Below are 25,731 nucleotides of genomic sequence, written 5' to 3'. Positions count from 1 at the left end.
GCAGGGGGAGAGGTAACTTCTGGAGACCTGCTGCGGATGAGCTCCCGGAGAGCGGCGGTGAGTTGTATTAATTAAGAAAAAAGTTGTTCGGGGGTACACAAAAGTGAACATGCCAAGTCCAGTTTGAGTCCAGTTTGGACTTGAACCAAACCATGAAACCAGTTTTGTTGACACCCCTAATATCAAAAGGCTATTCTATACAATTAAAAATACACTATTTAAATTTCTGTATTTTAATTAAAGTAGTGGAGTTAACCTGGCTATTGGACAACGTCATGGAAAACCAATCTCGTTCTCCCCCCCTCAACAATTTTTGTACATTTAAGCTTGAACCATTCTATGCTCGTTTGTTGACTAAATCCGTCTAAATACAAGTTGAAAAATGGCAATGTAAAATCTCTGTGCTATCTTCACTGCAGTTATTAAAAGTGTATGTAGCTGTGAGGAACTACCTCCTTGACGCAGTGACACCCATACCTCACAAAGAATGTTCTTTTTCTCCCACATCTTTCAGATAGACACTTTAATTAGATTGAATAACTCCTAGGAGGAGATTGCTACACAATATGGAAGGGAAAGGTGGTTTCTTCTGCACTCTTCAGTATTTTTACTTGCTTGGAGCCAGATCAAAAGCAGAGCTACTTAAGAGTTATGAGGTAACTGCAATGGGGCTATGCCTGATAAATGGTTTCAACAGTATGCTGATAGCTGAATTCCCAATCCAAATTCTTTACTGAGAAATGCAGAAGTCAGTCACTTGTATAAATTATGCAAAGAGGGGAAATTTGCATATTCTGCATTTTTATTATTGGCATAATTCTAATCTTTTGGTCAGGTGGCAGAGCAAAGAGCTGTCAGGACATTGAAGAGCCACCGCCAGATGTATAGGTTTTGTGAGGATTTTGTTATGAGCAACTTTGGGACATTGTCTCCTCATATTACATATTACAAATGACAAGCAGAAGTTAGAGGCAGGAAAATGGGTCTCACGGCGGCGGCAGGGGTGGCTCCTTAACGGCAGGGGAGGGTGCACTTAATTCTCCGACAGCTTTCCCCCCGCCAGTGCTCCATTTTTACCAAAACCCATGGAGCGGCAGCATACCGAAACCCATACCGAAACCCATTTACTGAAACCGATGGGGCGGCAGCATATCTCCCTACTTCCTCTTCCCCCTTTTGTCACCATAAGACGCCGGAAGTAGCAGCTGCACGTACACACATGGCAGACAGACATGCACATGCACACGATGGGCTCATGCCCATAATGCTCGGCCTCTATAATGGTCTCCAAAACGTTTCGGACTCAAGCCTACCCTCAGTTGCCTTTATTTTCTAAACTAAAAAGTCCCAGGTGTTGTAGGCTTACCTCTTAAGGAAAGTGTTCTAGGCCCCTGATCATCATGGTTGCCCTCTTCTGCACCTTTTCCAGTTCTATAGTGGAACTATAGTGGTACCTTTCTGAGGTATGGTGACCAGAACTGTACACAGTACTCCAAATGTGGCCGCACCATAGTTTTGCCTAAGGGCATTATAATATTAGCAGTTTTCAAACCCCTTCCTAATGATTCCAAGCATGGAATTGGCCTTTTTTACGGCTGCCGCACATTGAGTCAACACTTTCAATGAGCTGTCCACTGTAACCCCATGATCTCTCTCCTGGTCAGTCACCAACAACTCAGACCACATCAGCATATATATGAAGTTGTGGTGTTGTATTTTGCCCCAATATGCATCACTCTGCACTTACTAATATTGAATCACATCTGCCATTTTTATGCCCACTCCCCCAGTTTGGAGATATCATTTTCGAGCTCCACACAATCTGTTTTGGATTTCACTAAGCTAAATAGTTTGTTGTCCTCTGCATATTTGGCCACCTCACTGTTTACCCCAATTTCTAGATCTGTTCACTGGTCCCAGTACAGATCCCTGGAGCACCCCACTTGTTACTTCCCTACATTTAGAGAAATGTCCATTTATACCAACCGTTTGTTTCCTATGCTTCAACCAGTTACTGATCCACACATGAACATGTTTCCTTATCCCATGTCTACTAAGTTTTCTCAAGTGTCTCTGATGAGGAACTTTGTCAAAAGCTTTTAGAAAGTCCAAGTATTCTATATCAACTGGATCACCTTTATCCACATTCCTGTTGACACTCTCAAAGAACTCCAAAAGGTTGCTGAGGCAAAATTTACCTTTGCAGAAGCCATGCTAGTTCTTCTTCAACTTGGCCTGTTTTTAACAATTTTATCTTTGAGAATGCTCTCCATCAATTTGCATAGCACAGACGTTATGCTAACCAGCTTGTAATTTCCTTGATCCTTCTCCAGATCCCTTTTTGAAAATTGGTGTTACATTGGCTACATTCCAGTCCTCTGGTACAGAGTCTGATTGTAGGGATAAGTTAGCAAGGAAGTCAGTAATTTCACATTTGAGTTCTTTAAGGACTCTTGGGTGGATGCCATCTGCCCCTGGTGATTTTTTAATTTTAAGCCTAAATTTTGCTTCTAGGACCTCAAGACTACATTTCTAACATTGTTGATGCCAACATGCACCATGGCTTTGGATTCCTACCCAGCATTGCCTAACAGCCTAACTAGACACTGTGCGACGTCCACAACCTTCACACCAAGCACTGAGTTCACTGTGTGGTCTACACGTGGGTCATAGGTCCATCTCTCTGAACCCCAATGTTCTAATTGCCCACTACTAGGAGGCCCCCTGCCCCAGAGGAGTATCCCCTGTGCAAGAGGGTATTTATTACTATTATTTATTTTTATTTATTTATTCAATTTCTATACCACCCTTCCAAAAATGTCTCAGGGCAGTTTACACGGAGAAATAACAAACAAATAAGATGGAACCCTGTCCCTGAAGGGCTCACAGTCTAAAAAGAAACATGAAATAGACACCAGCAACAGTCACTGGAGGTACTGTGCTGGTGGTGGATAGGGCCAGTTACTCTCCCCCTGCTAAATAAAGAGAATCACCACATTAAAAGGTGCTTCTTTGCGAAGTTAGCAGGGGTTATGGACTTATCATCCACATGATAGGAGAGAAACAGGTCTTTGGTCATTTGACTGGGATATAAAGAGGATAAGAAACAGTGGGGGGCCCCTTATACTGCCCAAAAGGTTTCTTATTCTGCTGTTTATCTTCTTAAAATGGCATTGGAAATGAGACTGGGGCCTCCTTTGCCACTGGAGAACTGGCAGGTAGGCTTATTGATTCCAGACATCAATACTCGCTTCTCTCAATTGTTTCTCTCTTTCTTGTCCCAAGTTCCCAGTGGTGTTGGTTGTGTCCTGTTGATTAACAGGAGGGAGAACCTCCTCATTTTGTAATCTTCAAGCATTCTGTGGCTGCAAAGCTTTCTGCTTCTTCAGGGGTGGTTTTGGGGGGATATTTTGGGTTCCCTTTCAAAACGAACAGTTTTGGACATGTCTTGCAGTCCCTCCCAACATCCTCATGCCTTTCATAGGGGTGTGCACGAACTGGGCCAGTTTGACTGCGAACCAACCAGCCTCCAGGAAAGGCTTTTGGGTCCATGATTGAACTGGACTGAGCCCGGTATGTTGCAGACTGGTGAAGATTTCCCTGTGCAAGCAAAGGGGAAATCCTGCCTTTAAAAGTCTTCTAAGGATGGCCAGGAAGGGTGGTGAGAGGGCATCTTTAAAAATAGGTGCTTACCAATCTGGCAGTGGTGGCAGCTCCTGGAAACCCTGGTACTCGCCCAGAAGCTGAGCTGCACAGCAGCAGTGTAGTTCTGGCTGCCATGGATGCATTGGGGCCATTCGTGTGACCACACACATTTGCCCGTAGGCCAGGTAAGAGCTGCTGGATCCATGTCTGGCATGGGGAGGGGAGCGCTGCTGCCAATAAGCACCTTATCATTATATTTCTGCAGGTTCCTCTCACTGCCACACACACACACACACACCCAGGCACCACCCTCACCTGTAAAGGCTGGCTTGTCAAGCCCTCTTTATAAATGATTCTCCTATCTTCTCTACAAGAAAAAGGGAATCATCATCGAATTTACCATTACATGGTGGCGTGAACCATTGAACCAGTTTGAAGCAAACTGGGCTTGATTTGGTTTGATTGCAGATTGGGCCCCTTCCCTGAAGACTGGTCTGGTTCACTATCAAGCCACTTGAACCAGCCTGGTTCGCATCGGACCATTTGTACACACCTCTAGTGTACATGGTTATGTTTATCTGAAGCTTGTGGTCATTGCCTCACTCCATGGTGCAGCCTAGTAATGCTAAGTAAATTTACTCTGTTTAACAGTGATGGAAAGTCACTGTAAATTGAGACCAGTGTCTGGGAATTACAAGCTCTCCAGTCTTATGATACATTCTCCTTGCCTTTCTATGTACCATAAAGATAATTCCAATACAAATGTGAATCATGGCTAGTAACAAAGGCTTTTTGTTGTCTTGATATAAAAACCAAAGCCCTTTATAGAGTGCATTTTTTCATAATAAATATGGTGTGGGTAGCAGGGAGCAAGTTTAACTTGGTTACAGCATGAATTTCCAAACTCATTGTCAATTAACTGTAGGAATATATGTTTTTTATGGTCAACATAATGGATTCCTTGTATATAAAAGAGATTATTTATAACTTTGTAAATTTTGCATTTGTAGCTTAGTTATGATCTACAGTAGTTAAAGGGGGTGGTGAAATATAAAACTGACGGTAGTTTAAATACTCAGAATCATGAACATATTAGGAATAATTCTAAACAAATAAGAGATTTTATCATTGCAGACCTTGTTAGATAAGCCACTTCTAAATGCATTCCACAGAGTTTGCCTTGAAATTTCTGTGGCCAAAGGTAAAATATAACATCTTAACTGAATCTAAGTTTTTAGGTTTTTCAGTTCAACTACTCTCATTATTTTCTCTTCTTGTTGCTTTGTGCGACTGTGTTCAGTGTATTCAGGTGGAGAATTGAACCTCTACCAGGATTCAAATCCCATGCCGGATATGGATTTGGGCAAGCCCTGCTTAGATCCCCTGCTTATAAAATGCAGGTTTTAACCTCTTTTCAGAAGTTTCTCTTTCCGACAAAATTGATTTGTAAAATACTTGTATGTTAAAAGCTCCACATGAATAGTTCAAAATGGAATAATTTTTGAACTGGTAGGATATAGTAGTCTGCCAGCAGCAGTTTGACAGACTTAAACATATAATTTTCTGTGCACAGATACACTACCACATCTCTGTCCCCATGCAGTTGCAGGATCAATTTTTAATGATAGCTCTAGCATGACTTTAGTTCATGCCTCCTCCAGTTAATGCCTCATTCCAGCATAGTCTGAGTTGGAACCTGAATATGTCTTCCAATATTTAAATAAAATAAGGTGGTGGCAGAGAATGTTGTATGTGTAAGTAAATGCATCTGGAGCAGATAAAAATCAATTTGAGTCCAACATACTATTTCCAGCAGCAGCCAAATAGATGCCTATGAGAGTCTGTCAAGCACTGCATGAGGGTGATGGCTTCTTTCTCTAGTTTGTCTCTGGCATCTGCTAACTTAGAGATGGCAGATATGAGCAGGTATAGCATTATGTCTAAGAATACTGAAATATTATTCAGGAAGCCTTGGTTCATATCTAACTTAGAAGGTTTTAACCTAGTCGCCATCAATACCCTGCCGTCCCCACAGAGAGTACTGAATATCCTTAGAATTGTTGTACGGCAGGGATTCTCAACCTGTGGTACTCCAGATGCTGCTGAACTACAATTCCCATCATTCCCAACCATAATAAATTGTAGCTGGGTATTTTGGGAGTTGTAGTTCAGCAACATCTGATCTGGAGTACTACAGTTTGGGATCCCCTGTTCTAAGGATTCTGAGACTACAGTGGACCATTTGGGATGAAATTTCTGCCAGCACAGGCAATAAAGGCATGGTGGTATAAGGCGCGTGTCTGCCCTGACCTCACCAGAAGATATCCTGACAATGCTCTCTGTGAGGGGCTGTTTATCAGAATTGCCTTTCCACATATGCTCCCAATATCTGCTTAAACTGGTATTAGGAGTATGTGTAGATGGGTGATTCAGATGAACAGCCCCCTCCTCACATGATAAAGGGGTGCACACCAAGAATGCACTGGAACATCCTCTGGTGATGACTGAGCAGGCACACTTTCAGCACCACTGTCCTTATCCCAAGAGCCAGCAGGCAAAGTGAAATGCTTTGAAAATCTGCGATGCTATATAAATGCAGTGGCTAGGTATTATTATGCTGCCAATGGACATGGACTTTTAAAATAATGTATATGTGTTAGTAGACCTGTCCGTCACACGCAGATGTCCTAATTCTTTTTCAGAGCCATTTAAGATGGTGCTTATCACAGAAACATGTAGTGAATTCCATACGTTTTGTGCACTGAACAATCCTTTATTTGTCACATTTATATACCTCCTAATATAAAATCTCAGGGTGGTTTGCAATCCACACAACAACCAAAACCTAAAAATCATGTAAACTGATCTAAATTACCTTAAATAAAACTTTAAAAGATAAATTAAAAGCCTAATAAAACAGGTGTATATTCCAAAGTCATTTAAAAACAATCATACATGGGGAGAATATGATTTCATTTGGGGAGTGTGTTCTAGAGTCTTGGGGCAACCCTAGAGAAGACCCGGTTTTGGGTTGCCAACAAGGAAGCCAGTGGCAACTGCTACCGGACCTCTACCAATGATCTTAATAGGCAGTGGAGTTCTTGAAAGATAAGGTGCTCTTTTAAGTACCCTGGACCCAAGCTGTTCAGGGCTTTATAGGTAATAACCAGCACTTTGTATATTGCCGAGAAACTAATTGTCAGCCAGTATAGTTCTTTACACGCTCTTACGGGTGCCGCATTCTGCACCAGTTGCAGTTTCTGAACTACGTACAAAGGCAGCCCAACATAGAGCGCATTGCAGTAGACAAGCGTGGATGTTACCAATATATGTTTTAAGGTAGTTTGTCTTGAGAAATGGACATAGCTGATGTATCAGCCAAAGCTAATAAAAAGCACCCCTGGCCACTGCCACATCCTGAGATATCAGGGCTAGTTTTGGGTCCAGAAGTACTCCCAAGCTATGTACCTGATCTTTCATAGGGAGTGTAACCCCATCCAGAATGAGCGGATCTAAGCCACTTCCTAAGTTCCACCCTCCCCCAGCAACTATCTATATATTGTTGGGAATCAAATTCAGTTTGTTCTCCCGCAGTTTGTTCTATCCCATTACCAATTCCAAGCAAACATTTAGAGAGGTTAAGCCATCTCCTTAACTCCGTGATAAAACATGTTTGGCATGTCTCAGTTCAATCCATGGCAGCATGTTCAGGTATGACTGGGAAAGACTCCTGTCTGAATCCCTGAAGAGTCTGTCAGTCAGTGTGGATAATACTGGCCAATAGTCTGCTTTGGTATTACTCTGCTTTATATGTTCATATAATCTAGATTTCTGGAGTATTAGCGTAGAGGAAAAACCCTCTTCATATTGTCAGATTTTATAGACTTTTGTCATGTCTTCCATAATTTAGTTTCAAAAAGTGGAATTGTTTTAAAAACATAGTATGAGTTGGGGGATCCTTGGGAGAAGGGACCTTATGCTCTTTCATCACTGGAAGATACCACAGGAACTCTTGAATATGTTGATGTACTTTTGAATGCAGACATGGTGTTGCCAGACATTGGCAACACAATGCCAGATATGGTGTTGAGGGAATACAAGTTTTGGTTCTCCTTTCAGTGGAGTTTGTAGTACTTACTTTCTCATCATGATAAGTTTCCTTGTTTCATGATAAGCTATTTAAGAATGATTGAGAGGCCTGATAATTGTTAATCTCACATGTTCAAAATCTGGCACAGTTCTTCAAAATCATGAGGTCTGCTAAAGCAAAACGTATGGTGATTCTGCTTTGGCTTATCTGGAAAATCTCTGAAACAAGGGGCAGTCACACTTTCAAGGACATCATAATCAAAGGCTAGAATATTTTGTGGAAAGGGTGCTACAAGGGGTTTCTGAACAGGAACCTGAAGATTGCATAAGCTTGTCTGCTAATGTGAAGGTAATAGCTTGCGGGTAGGACAATTTTGAATATGAAATCTAAAACAGTCTGGGATCACTTCAGTATTTTTCAAAATGTTGTGAGCTTATTGTTGTGATAGTCACCATGTCTACTATCATTCTCCGTTGGGAGAGATTGGGTGCATATCTTATCGCTCTAAGTATTGGAAAAGATGCATACCCAAACTAGGAGATTGTGCAGTCCAGGCATTTATATCCCCCTCTGTTGAAGAAAGCAGAAAGGGTGTGGTATGAGCCTTCCCATTTCCAAGGAATATCCTGGTTGGGAAGGGGTAATCTCTTGTCCACTCCCTAATGTCCTATTAAGATTTTTGTTTTTTGGAAGTTCAAGAACTGCAAGTAAAATTTGCTACAGGAATCTAAACTAGCTCATTATACTCTGAGAATTGTGCACTGTTCCCTAAAAGCACTAATGCACGGTGGTGGTTGTTTTTGCAGCCTTTAAAAAGGTAAACAATAATAGAACCGCTCTGTATGGAATTTTCTGCCCCAAATGTTTTGTGTGTGAAAGGTGTGATTTTGTGTGGACTGAAATGATACATGAAAACCCTCTCTTGGAGCAATTAGGATTTATTTATTTATTTATTTAACATTTAGATCCCACTCTTCCTCCAAGGAGCCCAGAGCGGTGTACTACATACTTAAGTTTCTCCTCACAATAACCCTGTGAAGTAGGTTAGGCAGAGAGAGAAGTGACTGGCCCAGAGTCACCCAGCAAGTAGCATGGCTGAATGGGGATTTGAACTCGGGTCTCCCCAGGTCCTAGTCCAGCACTCTAACCACTACACCAATCTACTGCTATACCAGTGCCATTTTGGAATGAGGGCAGCTGCTTCTTCACTATATAGTCCAATCACACTGTTAATGTAGTAAAGACATGATAGTATATAACCAAAGTAAACCCATGGATTGCCTTCACTCTGAACTGCCAGGAAACATCACGGAAACTGGGCTGACACTCCTGTCTTCCCATGCTGTACTAGCAGTATCATTGCTCACCAGCACAACATTGAAAGACAGGGAGCATCAGTCTGGTTGTCTTTGGACTGGGTCAATTCCACACACACACACACCCCTCAGAGTTCATAGATTGTTTTTTTGGCATCATAAGAATGTTTGTGACTCCATCCCATTTTGCCTCAGTGAAGAGAACAGAAAAAGAGACAAGATAAAGAATGTGTTTGTACATCCTCTTGAGAGCAGGTAATAAGTATAGTACATTGCATTCGTGATATCAACACACCAGTAATAATTTGAAATACACAGAATTAGGCAGTCCGAAATTATCAGATGTATAGAATAGTGGATAAAAATTTGTAAGAGAGATGATGGTGAAGGGTTTATATGATAAGTATTTGTATAGCTTGGGTGGAGTGGCAGGAGGAAGGAATTTGTTGTTGGCTTGCTATTTTAATAATCTCAGTTGTGGTTTTTTGAAGGATATAGCTCTGAAGGGAAAGGGAAAGACAAGGCTTAGATTTTTTCCTGCTCTCCCATAATCCAGATGGAAGTTCCTGTTACTGATAGTTTCATTTCTTGAGCAGCTAGAATGGTCACAAATATTCCACTTAAGTTAATTTTCACCATAAGCCATAATGAAGTTTTATGGTATACTAGCCGACCCTGCACAGAGCATCTGTGCACTCTTTGGGGCCGGCGGTTACCTCTCTCCCCACCCTTCTGCCCCAGTCTCTGCTTCCGGGCCCAGCCACCTCTCCTCCCCACTGCCACTTCTTCCCCCCTCCTGGACCTGGCCTTCACGGCCGGGCCCGCCACCTGGCCTTCACGGCCGGGCCCGCCACCTGGCCTTCACGGCCGGGTTGCCGCTGTGGCAACCAATTCTCCTGGGTGCACCTCAGCCAATAGGGCGCATCCGCTGCCCAGCCAATCAGCTGGGCTCTGGGACGCACATTCCAAGGCACACCCAGGAGAATTAATATAATAGATTTGTTGGAATCCTCAGCTCAGGGTGAGCTAGAATTATGCACACACCCCTTATGTTTAAAGAACAATAAAGAACCTACCGATAGGTCTTTATTGATGATGTGTATATTTGAAGCTGTGTAACTGAAAATGTTAAACAGAGCTTCTTACTCTGATTGCTCAATGATTTATGGTAGACCATTAGGAGGGACAACAACGCTAAGTGTTCTGCTCCGTATTTGTGAATAACACAAAACAAGACGATACTGATGAACCGTTCATCTGATGTGATAGGACAATTCATATTCAAACCCATACCATTCTTTCCTCCTTTGACCAAGAGTAGAATAAGTGGAGTGACTGTCTAGGAAGTGTGGGACTGCTTCAACTATTGGGCAAGTAAAACTTTCTGAAAGTAAGGGATGTCTTCTGTTTATACTCAACAATGAGCAACAGATCTGAATTGGCTGTATTGTAACCTTTTGTAAACCATGACTTCATTATGGTGAACTTTTACCTATGAAGGAAGACTTGGTTAGGTCACACCTCCTTCTCAGCCTAAGACACACCTGAGGCTTTCCAGCTAGAACCAGGATTCTTGGGCTACCTGAGACCAAAGAGAAAAGGCATTTTAAAATGGGGCTGGGAGCAGATCAGCACCCTTGCTTTCCTCCATCACCTGCTAACAATGGACTGGAACAGGACTTTGAGGAATGAGTGACCTGGAGGACTTGGAGAAAGTCAAAGATAGAAACACCTGAGCCTGGTATCTTTTCCAAATTGAATGATACTTCTCAGCCAAAGAAATCCGCTCCTTGGTGATAACTGAAATAATTAGTGAGCGGAACTTCCAACTCTTGACTGAATCAAGAGTCAGGACCCAGGATTAAGTCTGGGCAGTTCCACCTATCAGCAACAGTTCCCACAAGGAAGAAGTACCTTCAGGGGTTGTACAGGTCTGGAAGCTGGAAAAACCAGCAGCAGCAGCAATAGTACATTAGAATCAGGAATGTAGGCCTAGTAATGCAATGAAATGAAGTTGTAGGAACATTCACAAGCTTTTCAGGCTCACACAGTTACCTTACTTCAAAATCTCATCACAAAAATTTTATACCTGCTTCCCTCATATGCAGTAGTCATAACTTTGGTTTAACTAAGAGTTTATTCATCACAACACCATTTTCTCCTTCTCCTTCACCTCCCTGTCCCTTTCTGAATGCACGTCCCCTGCTCCAACATTCTCTTCAGGATTCCCACTGGAAAAAAACGTCTAAAAAACAAAACAAAAGATGCAACATAGGCCTGCCTGACTTTCCAATACAATAAACCCAAGAGCAAACTAAAGTTCTACAGAGGAACAGCTTTCTCTCCATCTTTGTATGACAATAAAGCCTTTCTCCATCTAGCGCACACACCCCTTTTTTAATGGAATAGAAAGCTAGAATCTATTTGATTGTTTTAATTGTTTCTAACCAATCTTGGGTTTAAGAATCCCAGCTCAGAGTTAGCGATCTGACTAGAACACAGAGATTGAGAGAGAAGTTATCAGATTGTCGTTGGATGGATCTCTGTCCCCAAAGCCATAAACTCCATTACAAAGCCCAGATTTGAACATGAAGATAAAAATTATTGGGCATGTCCTATATTTACGTGTGCTAACTGGACAAAGAAGCATCTTTTAAAGTGATGTGTGGTAGAGTGAGTGTGTGTGTGTGTGTGTGTTAGATTGTGAGCCTTATGGGACAGGTAATTATTTCTCATACATTTTGTCATGTAAACCACTTTGAAAACATTTTTTAATTGAAAAGCAAATTTAGTAGTAGTGTCTTACAAAATGATGGCTGTTGTTCACTTTTAATTCAGTGGCTGTAAAAACAACTAAAACTCCATTAAAAACATTTTGAATTTGTATGCTTGTAACTCTGGTGGTATACTGATGCATGTTGGTACAGTGTCACTATTTGTGAAATTGTACTAATATAGCTTTTGGTATGACCAATCCTTTATGTGCTAGTGCTTTTTAAATCTTAGGGCAATAAAGGAATTAAATTAAAACCTACTAATACAACTTAAGTGTTCAAAATAAACACAGAAAATACTCTGAATAGGATGCATGTGCAACTGACATTTGTACCCTTTGAACTCTGTCTGTAGACTAGCACGAAATATATGTACAGAGACTCTATTCATAGATACTACACCTAATTCTGGTTTTGCTTGTGTAACGTCAGTTGGCTTACTTCATAAACTGGAATGGCAGGAATGTAAATTAAGGTAGAAAAGATGACAGAAAATATTGAATTAAATCTTGCTTTGGCCTGAAGAAATACTTGATTCCCTCACTTAGACAAAATATTTTCAGACATTTGGGCTTTCCCCCTCTCACACACCTCACTTTTTGAATGTTAAAGATGTGCCATAACTTGTATTTCAGCTAAAGTTAAAAAGCTGCTTGTTCCAGCTGAATAATGTGACGTCAGTACATTAGAGTGTGTGTGCTGGAATTCACATTTCTTACATAAGGAGAACATATGACTCCCACCCAGTGTGTTTAAACAATGAAGAAAGCAAACATCTGAATAGCTTGAAGGGTACTGCCCAAATGGAATTGATTAAAAAAACCCAGGGTTTCCCCCCAAATTAAATTTATTATTTAATTTATTTGATTTCTATACCGCCCTTCCAAAAATGGCTCAGGGCAGTTTACACAGAGAAATAATAAATAAATAAGATGAATCCTTGTCCCCAAAGGGCTCACAATCTAAAAAGAAACATAAGATAGACAACAGCAACAGTCAATGGAAGTACTGTGCTGGGGGTGGATAGGGCCAGTTACTCTCCCCCTGCTAAGTAAAAGAGAATCACCATGTTAAAAGGAGTCTCTTAGCCAAGTTAGCAGAGATTTATCCATTTTTATAACTGCATACATCTTCAAACTGTTGAGAACAAGTTAGTTGTATGGAAACGTGCATGCTTCTATAGAATCAAAACAAGGAAGTGGTTTGATAATCTTTCTCTTAAAATAAAATGGGGCCCATCCTGAATCCTTTTGGCCCCTAGAAATAATTTTTATAAGGTTTATTGGGAGCATCATCATTAACAATATAAAAAGCAAAGCCATGGAGAAAAAAAAATTGCCACGGGGATAACTGACAAGTTATACAAATTACTGACACTAGGAAGTATCTGTTTGTATATGCCATCAACCTTGTTCTACAAGGTTCTAGCATTTTGTGATTATTCTGCATTGACAGAAAAAAGTATGCAGGTCTCCAGAATGGTTGATCAAAAGCTTAAATGACATTAATGGCAGATTGCCATGCTTTAATCAGGCATATCATGCAAATCATGCCAGCATGGTGTAGTGGTTAGAGTGCTGGACTAGGACGGGGGACACCCGAGTTCAAATCCCCATTCAGCCATGATACTACCTGGGTGACTCTGGGCCAGTCACTTCTCTCTCAGCCTAACCTACTTCACAGGGTTGTTGTAAGGACAAACTAAAGCATGTAGTACACCGCTCTGGGCTCCTTGGAGGAAGAGCGGGATACAAAATGTAAAATAAAATAATAAATAAATAAATAATCCCAGCCATTCACTATTTCAAGGGGGAGAAATGCATCTGACATCAAGGGAGGGTCCGTTGGGGCAGGGGGTCTGTTGGGGCGGCAGCATGCCTCCCTGCCACCCAGTCAACCCATCAGTGCCCTGCATCACCAGAGGTGCCCGGTTCACCTGCACGCGTTCACATGTGAGTGTGCACATAGGATGCGCACAGCATGCATGCACATGCGCGGGTGGATCAGGTGCTTCTGATGACGTGGGGTACAGGGGGGTGGGGTGGCAGGGAGGTGTGTGGTCACCCCGATGGACCCTTTTCTGGCGGAGCACCGGTGGGGAGAAAGCGGAGGGAGAGGTGGGTGCACCTTCCCCTGCCCTTTGGGTCAGCCACCCCCCACCTTCAAACTTCCCCCGCCCAGTTCCGTGCACATCCATACTTCTCCCATCTCTTCAAGGGACATCTCTTTTAGTTGCTATTCTTGAAGCTCTCTTGCTTTTCTGCTGGGTTGTTCTGATCCTCTGCCTTCTGTGCTGACTTTTTTCTGGATGCATCAACTACCTGTCCAAAGGTCAGCCCCTTTTTTTATACACCTGTGGCCCAAAACCCTTCTCATCAGGTCTTTTGTGGATTGGGCTTTTAACTCAGACTTCTGATTGGACCTTTTTATTACACCTTTTTGACCAATGATGATCTGGCACTGCTGTGCAATCACCTATTTAGGATTTCAGTCCTTCATTTGCATCTCTTGAGGGAATGTATGTATTGCATGTTTTTTAACTTTTGTAAACCGCTTTGGGATTGTTTTTAATGAAAGACGGTATATAAATTTAACAATAAATAAAATAAGGGAGAGGGTTTGCAAGCAACCAAAGTAAATTCATGGACCCAAAATTCTCCCTGATATCTCAGGTTGCGGCAGTGGCCAGGTGTGTTTTTTATTAGCTTTGACTGATGTCCATTTTGAGTATCTAGTAATATGATAGTGTTACAACTTATTAAAATGACCAGGCTCAAACTATCATACTTTGGACACATTATGCGAAAATCGAGCTCCCTTGGGAAGTCCATAATGTTGGGAAAAGTTGGGTGGAAAGAGAAGAGGACGACCAGCAGCAAGGTGGATTGACTTGATTATGACAACAATGAATGCACCACTGAGAGACATTAAAGGCCGAGTTGAAGAAAGATAATCCTGGAGATAATCCTATCTATGTAGTCGCTAAGAGTCGACACCAACTTGACTGCACTTAATCAATCAAAATCAATCACAACTTATTAAATGCTGACTTGTAAAACAGGTCATCATTAGTCTCATCATCCTATACAGCAGGGGTGAGCAAACACGACCCTCCAGCTGTTATTGAACTACAACTCCCATCTGTATTGAACTACAACTCCCATCTGTATTGAACTACAACTCCCATCTTGTAGTTCAGTAACAGCTGAAGGGCCATGTTTGCTCACCCTTGCTATGCAGCCATGTGAGTTTTCAGAGTGGAGATGAAACAAAATAACTATACTGTATGCCTTACATATCTAGAAATGAAACTTTACCTCTTGTGTTTTGGAAATCCTCGTTGCTTTTGGTCTCTGCTGTTCCAGATGCTTCCTTTTTCTTCTAGCACACTTTCTTCTTAAATACAAGGAAGTCCAAATGAACCTTATGCAGATGCATAATTTTTCAATGGAAAAAATGAACAAATTCTGTCCATAATGTTTCCTACTTTAATTCCATTAAAATTTTAAAATATTAATCACAACTCTAATCAAATATTTCAGCTTAAAAGATGGTGCATTTAATATTTCTGGAGTACCTAAGTGTACAAATAATTAAGTATTTACAAATAATTAAGTGCTTAAGTATGGAAACTGTAGGTTGTTTAGTTCCTGAACATAGACATGGATATTTGTGCTCTGTTTCCTACATGCTGTTTTTGCTAGATTTACTTTAAATTTGTGAGGGGAAATTTATGTGCTGGTGATGATGGGATTCAACATGGATAAATCATGTTAAATGCTCATATTGTTAAATGCTCATATATATTGTTAAATGCTCATAACAAATGCTTGTTAAATGCTCATATTCATATTCTGTTCATATTCACTGAGCAGAAAGCAAGAGTGCAAACTGAAGAATCTTCCAGGAGTGTTCCATACATGTTCACTCGCTGATTAAATATTTGGAGCAGGTGTAGCAAGTCAGTGGTAAACCACACCTATGTTTCCTGCTTTGCCCAATGAAAATCACATGTTCTGCACTGTCTTTCAGTCCTGCATTACATTTGCTTTCTTTCATATTAGCCTGCTCAGTAACAGCCAGATTCCAGGTGCCGTATTCCGCAATCAATCTGTAATCATAGAAACAGAGTTCCTCCTCTTAATTCCTCTGTTGCAAGCCATTTCTGGGTGGGTGAATGTCAGTAGCTGGAGTTATTTTTAAATGTGAGAGGTGAAGCTTGTCATCCAAAGCTAAAAGAGGGCGTTTGTTTGCAGAGCTGACATCAAAGTGTAGATTGCTGCTTACTGGCTGGTCATTTTTCCTTTTATACCTGGTGATGTTTACTGTGTTGGACAGTCACAAGGATCACTACAGAGCCCCAATAATGTTATGAAATATTACTACTTTTATACTTTTATGATGCAGAAGACACTGATCTTTTTAATCTCTACATGCTGGACTTTGAAACTTTGGAGTTTATGCTAATCAGCTTGCAGTCCCTTTCTCCACGTTGCTCAACTAAGCAATTGCTTTCCACTTCTCTTCACAGGATAATATAAATGTGTTTTTGAAAGCGTGTGGAAATCTTGGATTAAAAGAAGCTCAGCTTTTTCATCCTGGTGACCTTCAGGATTTATCTAATCGAGTTACTGTCAAGTAAGTGCCTTGTGTTCTATAAGTTAACATTAAGAACATTAGGATATGTTTTGGCTTTTTTGGCTTTTAGGGGGGCTTTTGGTTGCTGCTATGCATATGTTCTGTAGTTTTATATAATGCTCTCTTTGCATGTTCAGTTTTGACTCTGTGTGTGTGTGTGTGTGTGTGTGTGTGTGTGTGTGTGAGGGGGGGGGGGGCGATGTGCAAGCCTGGAACAACAGACAATTTAATCTGTGAGTATTTTGCCTGAAACAACCATCCTTGGTAATTTTTTAGGTATTTGCTGACATTTTAAATGTACTAAGCTGCTTTAGTAATTAATGGTTACATTGCTTAAAGATGTGAAATAGAAGCATCCACAGCTTAAAAATACAAAAGTAAAAATAGAAACCTTCACTGTAAACTTGTAATTACAAGTATACTCTGTGTGTGGTGTGCAGGCATTCACTCACCTTTGGTCTAGCTTTCAAATCTTGAAATCTATAATCTGAAAGAATGGACTTGGGGCACACACTCTGTTCTCCTGTAGATCTGTTACTAGTACAGTAGGTTGTAATATACTCTTGTATTCAAGAGCTTGTGTTGTGCTGAGATAGTGAGCAGTGAAGCTATAGGACTGGTCCCTGGTTCAAATGTCACCCGAGCCATACATTCACTAGGTGGATTTGGGTAAACCACTACCTTTCATTCATAGATGAGAGCCAGTTCTTGCAATATGAAGGTTTTACCGTAATTGAAACTCACTTTGCTATTCAGCCTGAACAAAATTGATATAAGGATTGCTGAAAAAAATGTATGGGAAGCAGCTTTGATTGTTCAAAATACTATATAAACCCTAAATTCTTAAGAGTGAATAATAATTCATTATTAGGGTAATCTTTCTCTCCCCAGTCAGAATGTGATTAAGGGAGGTGTTAGCATGTACATCTGGGTTTTGTTTGAGAGTGACATGGAAAGGGAAGAGAAGCAAAGTACAGTGTGTTCAGGCTAAGAATAATTGCTATTATTATAGACTGTTTCATAAGAAAATATAATATGTGCTGGGTCTTGCACAATTCATTTCTTTCTATAATTTTGAAATTGCTAGAGCTTTTCCTTTCCTTTCCTTTTTTAAATATAAGGGCTGTTTGCATTTCAGTAAAGAGCAGAGCAAAGTCCTTAATATGTTGCCAAGAATTTTGTCGTTAACAGGTGTTACTAAGGTAAATATGAATGCAGGAAATGTTTCCTTGAGCTGTTCTGCTGTGTAGTGTTGCTGAGCACATCCAGCATACATGGTTACAAGTTGTAGAAAACCAGGTGGGGCAATAACTGGCAAAGGAAAAATGTAAGGATTCAGTGGAACTTTACCCTTGGCCTTTCCGTTCATTTGAGAAGGGCAATGTGTATGCAACTGGTTGCCAGGAATGTTGGTTCAAGAATGGTAAACAATGTTGTGAAATCAATGTTGCTAAACTCACCGCAACCTGGAAAAACATAATACTAATTCCAAATCAGGTTTGCAATAACTAGTCATTGCTCATCTGCAAAATATAAAAATTGCCTCCAGGTGACCAACTGGGAGAGTCCTTTGTGGAAGTTTGTGTGAAGACTCTCTCTTTGCAGAAATGGGAAAGGAACAGACCAGCAGGCCGATTTTCAGAGTATAAGAGCTTCATTCCAGAGGCAGTTGTGGGACTGTTATGTCTCATCCTTAGAAGCGTAAGGCATAACTAGACATGCCTGATCCAGAATGAATTCCTTCTTGTGGATTGTCTCATGTGCTGTCCCCAGAATGCAGCTCTGTCTTAAATGGGTTCCATTCTAAACATAATATCCCATTGGGCTAAGCACGCTCTCTCTTGTGCTCATGTACTCCTCTCTCTCTCCCCCTCTCCACACCCCCTCCACCCCAGAAAACTGTGTGCAAGTCGCCCTCTCTAGCCCCCTGCAAATGCTGTGGAGCTGGTTGTTGTCTTGCCATCTCTCCATACACATATCATAACAGAGAGTGCCAGAAGATTATACAAGTTTAGCCATCTTTGCTGGGTTGATCTGGCTGGGCAGGACCAACTGGCTACTTTCACTTTCTTTTGCTGTGTAAGAGAGAATGGAAAGCCATGCTCAGTCTCTCTAGCCCATGGATTCTGTTTCTTTCTCTCCCAGTCTTAGATGTATTTTTAATGCTATAAGTTTGTGAGGGGAAAAGGAACAGTGGCCGTTCATGATGTGCTGGAGAAGTAGCTCAGTGCTAGTGGCTGTTGCCTCTGGGCCTCCCTTCTGCTTTATGTCAATCAATCAATCACCTTTATTACGGTCCAAGATCAGCATAAGATAGAAGCATAGAGCATGATTCAAAATAATAAAAACAAATTATGAAATCAATAAACTATGTTGCTTTAAAATTACTACTCTAATAGTATAAAGCTATATTATAATACTATAAAGCTGCTATTTCTGTGCTTAGAAAAGAGGGTATCTGTTGGATTATGAGCATATAAAATATGAAATATATAGAATGCAAAAAGTGGTGGCTAAAATGGAGTATATAAAATAAGACATCTAAATAGGAACACTAAAACAGATAAATTAGTCAGCGGTTTAAAACTATGCATAGCTGATGCGAGGGAATGGCTTGGCAGTCACAACTTGGCAGATCCTACTCGCAGAACTTGTCAATGTTATTCGTGAAGTCCGGGTCTGCATCTGAAAGCAGCAACAGGATATAGACATGGTTTGGACAGCCAGGGTACTTGAGTAGAGGAAATATAAGCTTGGCCTGAATGTTACTGTAAAGGGGGCAGAATAAGAGTAAATGCTCTCTGGTTTCTACCTCCACTGTGTCTCGCATCAAAGTCTCTCTGCAAATGGGATCTTTCTGTAAGAGGAGGGAAAGGCATGACAATGGCAAGGGTAAAAGCCCTTCTGTGGTTTGGGATGTCTGTCTATGATTTCTGTTGTCTGTCTTCTAGGATTTGAGAGACAAGCTAGAGTTAGTGTTCAAGTTCTGAGAGTGGAGGTCCCAAGGGTCTACTCACTTAGACCCCAGTCCTTATTGTATTATTTGCAAAGCTGCTCAGAATCTCTCTTGTCAAATTCCAGAATTATAGACATTTTGCCCTTACAGAAAGTACTGTAGCATGAATTGTTTCACATTCTGTAACTGCAATTACTATGAAGCCTATGGCAAAAATACTGGCCCTGTGACACTGGTAATACTGGCTCAATCAATCAATCCTTTATTATAGCCAGAGACCGGCATAAAATAGATACAGGTTAAAAATTACATGTTATGTGGCGGTGTTATGATGATATGATGGTACATAACTTGACAAATCTAAAATTAAGGATGATTGCAATTTTAAAAGGTGAGTTAAAATACATATTAGTATCATCAAAAGGCTAAAACTAAGAATGACTGCAGATTAAAAAGTAAAATAGAAAGAATATGTACTTGTTAAAACTGAATAAGCTAAAAACCTAAAATTACTAAAGCTAAAAGAGATAAAATAATGATTATATAATGATACAGTTTCTATTATAGAAGTGCCCAGAAAAAATAAAAATGGGAGTATAAAATTGTAAAAGTCCAGATTTAAAATTATAAAAAGCAATAAAAAGAGAGCAGGGGGTGGGGGAGGAAAACAATGAAATGTAGTAAAATGCAATAAAATGCAGTACAATGCAATAAAACAATAGGTATGGAGACATGGGCAAGTGCAAGGTCAATCCAGAGTCATCAAGAATTGGATTAAGGGGGCTCACAGCCTATCATCCTTCGCCGGATGCCGATCATAGCCGCACAGAACTTGCCAACACTATGTGTAATGGCAGGGTTAGAGTCGGAAAGCAACAGAAAACTGTAGCATTGTCTTGAACGTCCCAGGAACTTGCTTAGCAATGGGAGAATAAGGGCAACATGAATGACTGTATAAAACAGGCAGTATAGAAGGACATGCTCAATAGTTTCCATCTGTTCTGAGCCACAGAGACAGAATCGCTCTGCAAGTGGGATCTTTCTGTAACAGCCCTCTAGCACTGCTGAGGGGAGATACTTGCTAAATGAAACTTGCATAAATTGGTACTGAATTCATCCTTTAAGTTGCAAGAAAAAGAAGAGAGTATTTGAGTTAAGTTAATAAACATGTGATTTGGCATTGCCTGTTGATTTTAGACTGTGGATGGATGTCAATAATTAAAAAACAGGAAAGTATATTACACTAAAACAAAAACTCTGTACTAGTTCTACTGACGGTAATATAGGGGCATTTATTACATAGCAGGAATATAGCAGTAATTCAGAAATTCTTTCTGGAATTACTTTTTTTTAAAGCTAGGAATGGTTAGAAGTTGACACAAGCACAGCTTTAGCTGTAGTCATTATGATATGGAATAAATTCCAGGTGAGATGACACTGTTGTGCAAGATGTTTCCTGAAACTATTAGCAGAAACTGCAAGCCCAAAAGAAGTACAATGACAGATATTTATATACCACATTTCAACCAACATGCTCAATCTAAAAAGAAACATAAGGCAGATACCAGCAACAGCCACTGGAAGGATGCTGTGCTGGTGTCAGGGGGAGAGGGCCAGTTGCTCTCGCTCTAAGTATAAGAGGTCACTACTTTAAAAGGTGTCTCCTTGCTCAGTTAGGAGGGGTAGGTACAAGGACTTATGGCCGTTGGTGATGAGTTAAGTGGTGAAACTTATGATCATGATAATGAGTTCTGTCTTAAACCTACAAAGGTTTTGTGGCATGAATTTCCTCCCTTTTCATTAATTTAAACTTATTATATAGTTACATTAAACAATGTTTCTATGGACACTATCAAATTGAACTATTTTTTATAAATAGCAGTACAGTACATGTAATATAACTCATGCCCTTTTAATTAGTGTGAGGAGGATTGTGACTTCCTGTGTACTTTATCACATGATTGTTTTGCAGTAACTCTAAAACTGATTTTTTTCATACAACTTAAAACATTGTTTTCATTTTTATCATGTTAAAGCTGAATATCATGTCAGACTGTGGCTTTGATAAAGAGAAGTTATTTTCTTCTCCTGTGTCTTCACCCTTTCTCTTCTGCAAGCCCCAAACTATGGTAATGTTTGCTTAAATGGGGCTAGTTGAAAGGAACTTCACAATGGATGGTGTCTTTTACAGAGTGATGACTTGAGTCATAGGATGCTGCACTTCTCATATAGTGGAATTGGATGGATGGATGGATGGATGAATATATACAGTGTGTATATATATATATATATATAGAGAGAGAGAGAGAGAGAGAGAGAGAGAGAGATATGAACTCTTTGGGGACAAAGAAACATTTTCTTATTATTCACTTTCTATGTATACCACTTGGAGAATTTCTTGTTGAAAAGTGATATATTTAGTAGAGATAGTAGTAGTTATGGCAAACCAGTCTGTTGCTGAAAGGATTTTTGCCTTGGGCCACACATTGTTGGAAATATTAGTGAATGTACTGTATTTGCATTATTGTTATAGTTCAAATATGTTTAAACATAATGGAGTACTGGACTTGGATATACAGTGTAAGCTGAATGTTCCTTATGAGAGAAGGATCAGGGAGGATGTTGTTTGCACATGGCTTCAAGTGTAATTGTAATAAGCTACAAATAATTGTGTTCAGAACCAGTTCAATAGATATTTTTTAGGTTCCAAGTGCCTTGATAGAGTTGTGATAGAGGCTGAAGGCAGGGGCCTTTTCTGAATTGTACACTGCAGAACTGGGTGGTAAGCAGCTGGTATAAATACTGAATTCCTGAAGGAGAGCTTGAGAAGTTCCTTTAATTACTGCTTCTTCTAGCACAAGGATTGCAACTATGTAAACAATGAAACTTGATGTATGGATGTGTTAATCAACTGGGAAAACGCCTAGATTTTGTACATAAGATAATCACACCCAAATGTGTGTGCTAACGTTTCTTGGATAAGATTTCTGCACAAGGGGATTGGGCATGATGCTTTGTTTCTCTGGGAAGTAAGTGTGTCATGAGGTCATAGGACTGAGATTATTATAGGGTGCAATGTGAAACTCATGCTAAAAATACTTGCTGTAGCTTGGGTAGTGCTAAACAGAACATGTCAGTTGTGCTTCTAATTCTAGCAATGAATTACTTTTTGAAGTTTCAATAACCTGTTATATATATTTTTAAAATTAGAATGTGTGTAAATATTGACTCCTTTGAATTGGGAATATTGGTATTAACTCTTCTTAAAAATGCATGTTAATGCTAATATTCCCAACTCATTGGTTTCAATATTTACATAGATGCTGCTAATGAAAAATAAATGTTAGATAAATGCTTCTCTATTAGTAATATTGAAAATGAGGTTTATAATCTAGTTCTATACACGATTACTCAGATTTTGCTGAATTCAGTAGGATTTGATTCCTAAGTGTGCACAGGATTGTAGGCATAATAGTGCATTGCACTAAGTGCCATTTCTGAATTATGTGACTGTGTCCACAGAGCATGCCAAATGGTTGTGGACATTTCTTCCCATAGCATACTTCCTTATATAATTGTGTGTATGCCATGTGTTGCCTTGAGTTACTTAATGCTTCCCTTGTCATTTTGAAACTTGAATTTGTTGCAGAACAGCACAAACCTGTCAATTCTCACTTTTAATGATGAAACCATGTGCAGTTACTGTACTAGCAACTGTGAATATCTTAATTCTGTTCATGTCAGATTCCAGTCCTAAGTATACGTAGGAGAATTAAGTCCCTTTTGAACTAAATAAGATTGATTTGGTGTAAATCTATTTAGGAACTTAACATTAAAATTTATGGAAGTTGCTTAATATTTTAAAATGCTGGACACTATACTTCCTGTGCATTCCTTGAAGAAAAAGGCAATACACTATATGTAGGTAGATTATTTTATTTTTATTTTATTTTATTTTACAAATTCAAAATGCGTATGGCTGTATATCAGTAGTAGTAGTAGTATCTGTAGAGGGATACATTCCTACTTAAAAATTTTGTGGATCTTTTGTCTTCTGTATTCTCCATGCCTGCCTGATGGACTGAGATGTGATGATTTCTAGTAACAAGCTTGAGAAGGTTTGGTCCTGTTGACCAAAAAAAAAAAGGTTGATTTGAGCCCAACTTTCAACAATATCAGTGATAAATTACTTCCTAGTGAGAGGGATTAAAACTTGTTTCCTGCCTGGATTTGAGATGCTGAAAACTGAGCTTGGCCTTACTTCATTCATGTATGGTGGGTTGCTTTTAGGGGAAGGAAGCATCCTAATTAGGATGGATTTTAGGATGAATTATTTGAATTTTAATTGGTGGCTTTGAATCTAGCAATGATGTTAACCTAGCAACTTAAAGTTGTTAACTTCTCCTCCCTGATAAGCTGATTGTCTCAATCCAGTAAATATACGAATATGACACATATTTATATACCACTTTTCAACAAAAGTTCCCAAGGCAGTTTACAGATGTATGTATGTACGTACATATGTACAAATACATAAATAATAAAAATAGGCTCCCTGTCCCCAAAGGGCTCACAATCTAAAAACGAAACATAAGATAGACACCAGAAGCAGCCACTGGAGAGATGTTATGCTGGGGATGGATAGGGCCAGTTCTTCTCCCCCTATTCAGTAAAGAAAGTCACCACTTTAAAAAGATGCCTCTTTGATAAGTTAGCAGGGGACTGTTAATGCAAATACGTTGCATAGGGGGACATGCAGCTTCCTATATGCAGCTTGAGGTAGTATGGTTTAGGAAATGCATTACTACTTGATTTTGCTGGTAGTGCAAACTGGCTCTACATGAGGGAAGAAGTTGTATTGGGGTGGAGGGAAAAAAGCTAGAGCATATTAACATCATTTGGATAAAATAATATGCAACATCATTTGGATAGAAGCAACATACTTTTGTAGTACCAGTTAAATTACTGGTAAAGGTTAAAAAATCTGACAGATTACAGATTATGAATCCGACAGATTATGACATAGATCATATTTAAAGATCTATGCTTAGGCAATACGTGCGGCAAAGAAGCAGTTCTTTTCTGCCCATATTGCCTTTGTGAGTTCACGTCCAGCTGAGTTGTGAGGGGTTGTGAGGGGACTAGTATCGGCCCTCTCTCCCTTAAACCAGAATTTAGAGTCATCAATTACCTGCTGTAAAATAATTATAAATAATCTGGCGAACCACCTGAAATCCCCATCACGATTGCAGATGGGGACATGATTATATTTGAATCATCGCAAGAACACTCACAAAGTTAAACTGAATGAGCAAGGAAAGCTATACATGCTTGTTCACTCTCCTCCTGTGTACGACAGAGATTAATCCCAGAAACTGTATACAGGTGAAACTCGAAAAATTAGAATATCATGCAAAAGTTCATTAATTTCAGTAATGCAAATTAAAAGGTGATATATGAGATAGACGCATTACATGCAAAGCGAGATAAGTCAAGCCTTAATTTGTTATAATTGTGATGATCATGGCATACAGCTCATGAGAACCCCAAATCCACAATCCCAGAAAATTAGAATATTACATGAAACCAATAAAGCAAGGATTGTAAATAGAACAATATCGGACCTCTGAAAAGTATAAGCATGCATATGTATTCAGTACTTGGTTTCGGCCCCTTTTGAAGCAATTACTGCCTCAATGCGGCGTGGCATGGATGTTATCAGCCTGTGGCACTGATGAGGTGTTATGGAAGACCAGGATGCTTCAATAGCGGCCTTCAGCTCTTCTGCATTGTTTGGTCTCATGTCTCTCATCCTTCTCTTGGCAATGCCCCATAGATTCTCTTTGGGGTTCAGGTCAGGCAAGTTTGCTGGCCAATCAAGCACAGTAATCCCATGGTCATTGAACCAGGTTTTGGTACCTGTACTTTTGGCAGTGTGGGCAGGTGCCAAGTCCTGCTGGAAAATGAAGTCAGCATCCCCATACAGCTCATCTGCGGAAGGAAGCATGAAGTGCTCCAAAATCTCCTGATCGACGGCTGCGTTGACCCTGGACTTAATGAAGCACAGTGGACCAACAACAGCAGATGACATGGCTCCCCAAATCAACACAGACTGTGGAAACTCCACACTGGACTTCAAGCATCTTGCATTGTGTGCCTCTCCATTCTTCCTCCAGACTCTGGGTCCTTGGTTTCCAAATGAGATGCAAAAGTTGCTCTCCTCAGAAAAGAGGACTTTGGACCACTGAGCAACAGACCAGTTCTTTTTTTCTTGAGCCCAGGTAAGACGCTTCTGACGTTGTTTGTTGTTCA

At 40.1% G+C, this 25,731-nt stretch overlaps 1 protein-coding gene across 16 annotated transcripts in view; it reads left to right on the top strand.

Moving 5' to 3' along the window:
* Nucleotides 1–25,731, top strand: part of LMO7 (LIM domain 7) — a 203,622-nt gene that overhangs the window by 80,545 nt on the left and 97,346 nt on the right. For 15 of the 16 annotated variants that reach the window (XM_053306365.1, XM_053306363.1, XM_053306366.1 and 12 more), the window contains one exon: nucleotides 16,357–16,463. In XM_053306365.1, coding sequence (XP_053162340.1) covers nucleotides 16,357–16,463 — 107 coding nt within the window. Of the gene's footprint in view, nucleotides 1–15,975; nucleotides 15,995–16,356; nucleotides 16,464–25,731 lie in introns of those variants that run through there. The other variant, XM_053306371.1, reaches the window with a different exon arrangement.

The sequence above is a fragment of the Hemicordylus capensis genome, chromosome 3, assembly GCF_027244095.1.
Source record: "Hemicordylus capensis ecotype Gifberg chromosome 3, rHemCap1.1.pri, whole genome shotgun sequence".
Classification (NCBI taxonomy): Eukaryota; Metazoa; Chordata; class Lepidosauria; order Squamata; family Cordylidae; genus Hemicordylus; species Hemicordylus capensis.
Note: the sequence above shows the minus strand (reverse complement) of the source record. Positions and strands in the feature narration are given on the sequence as shown.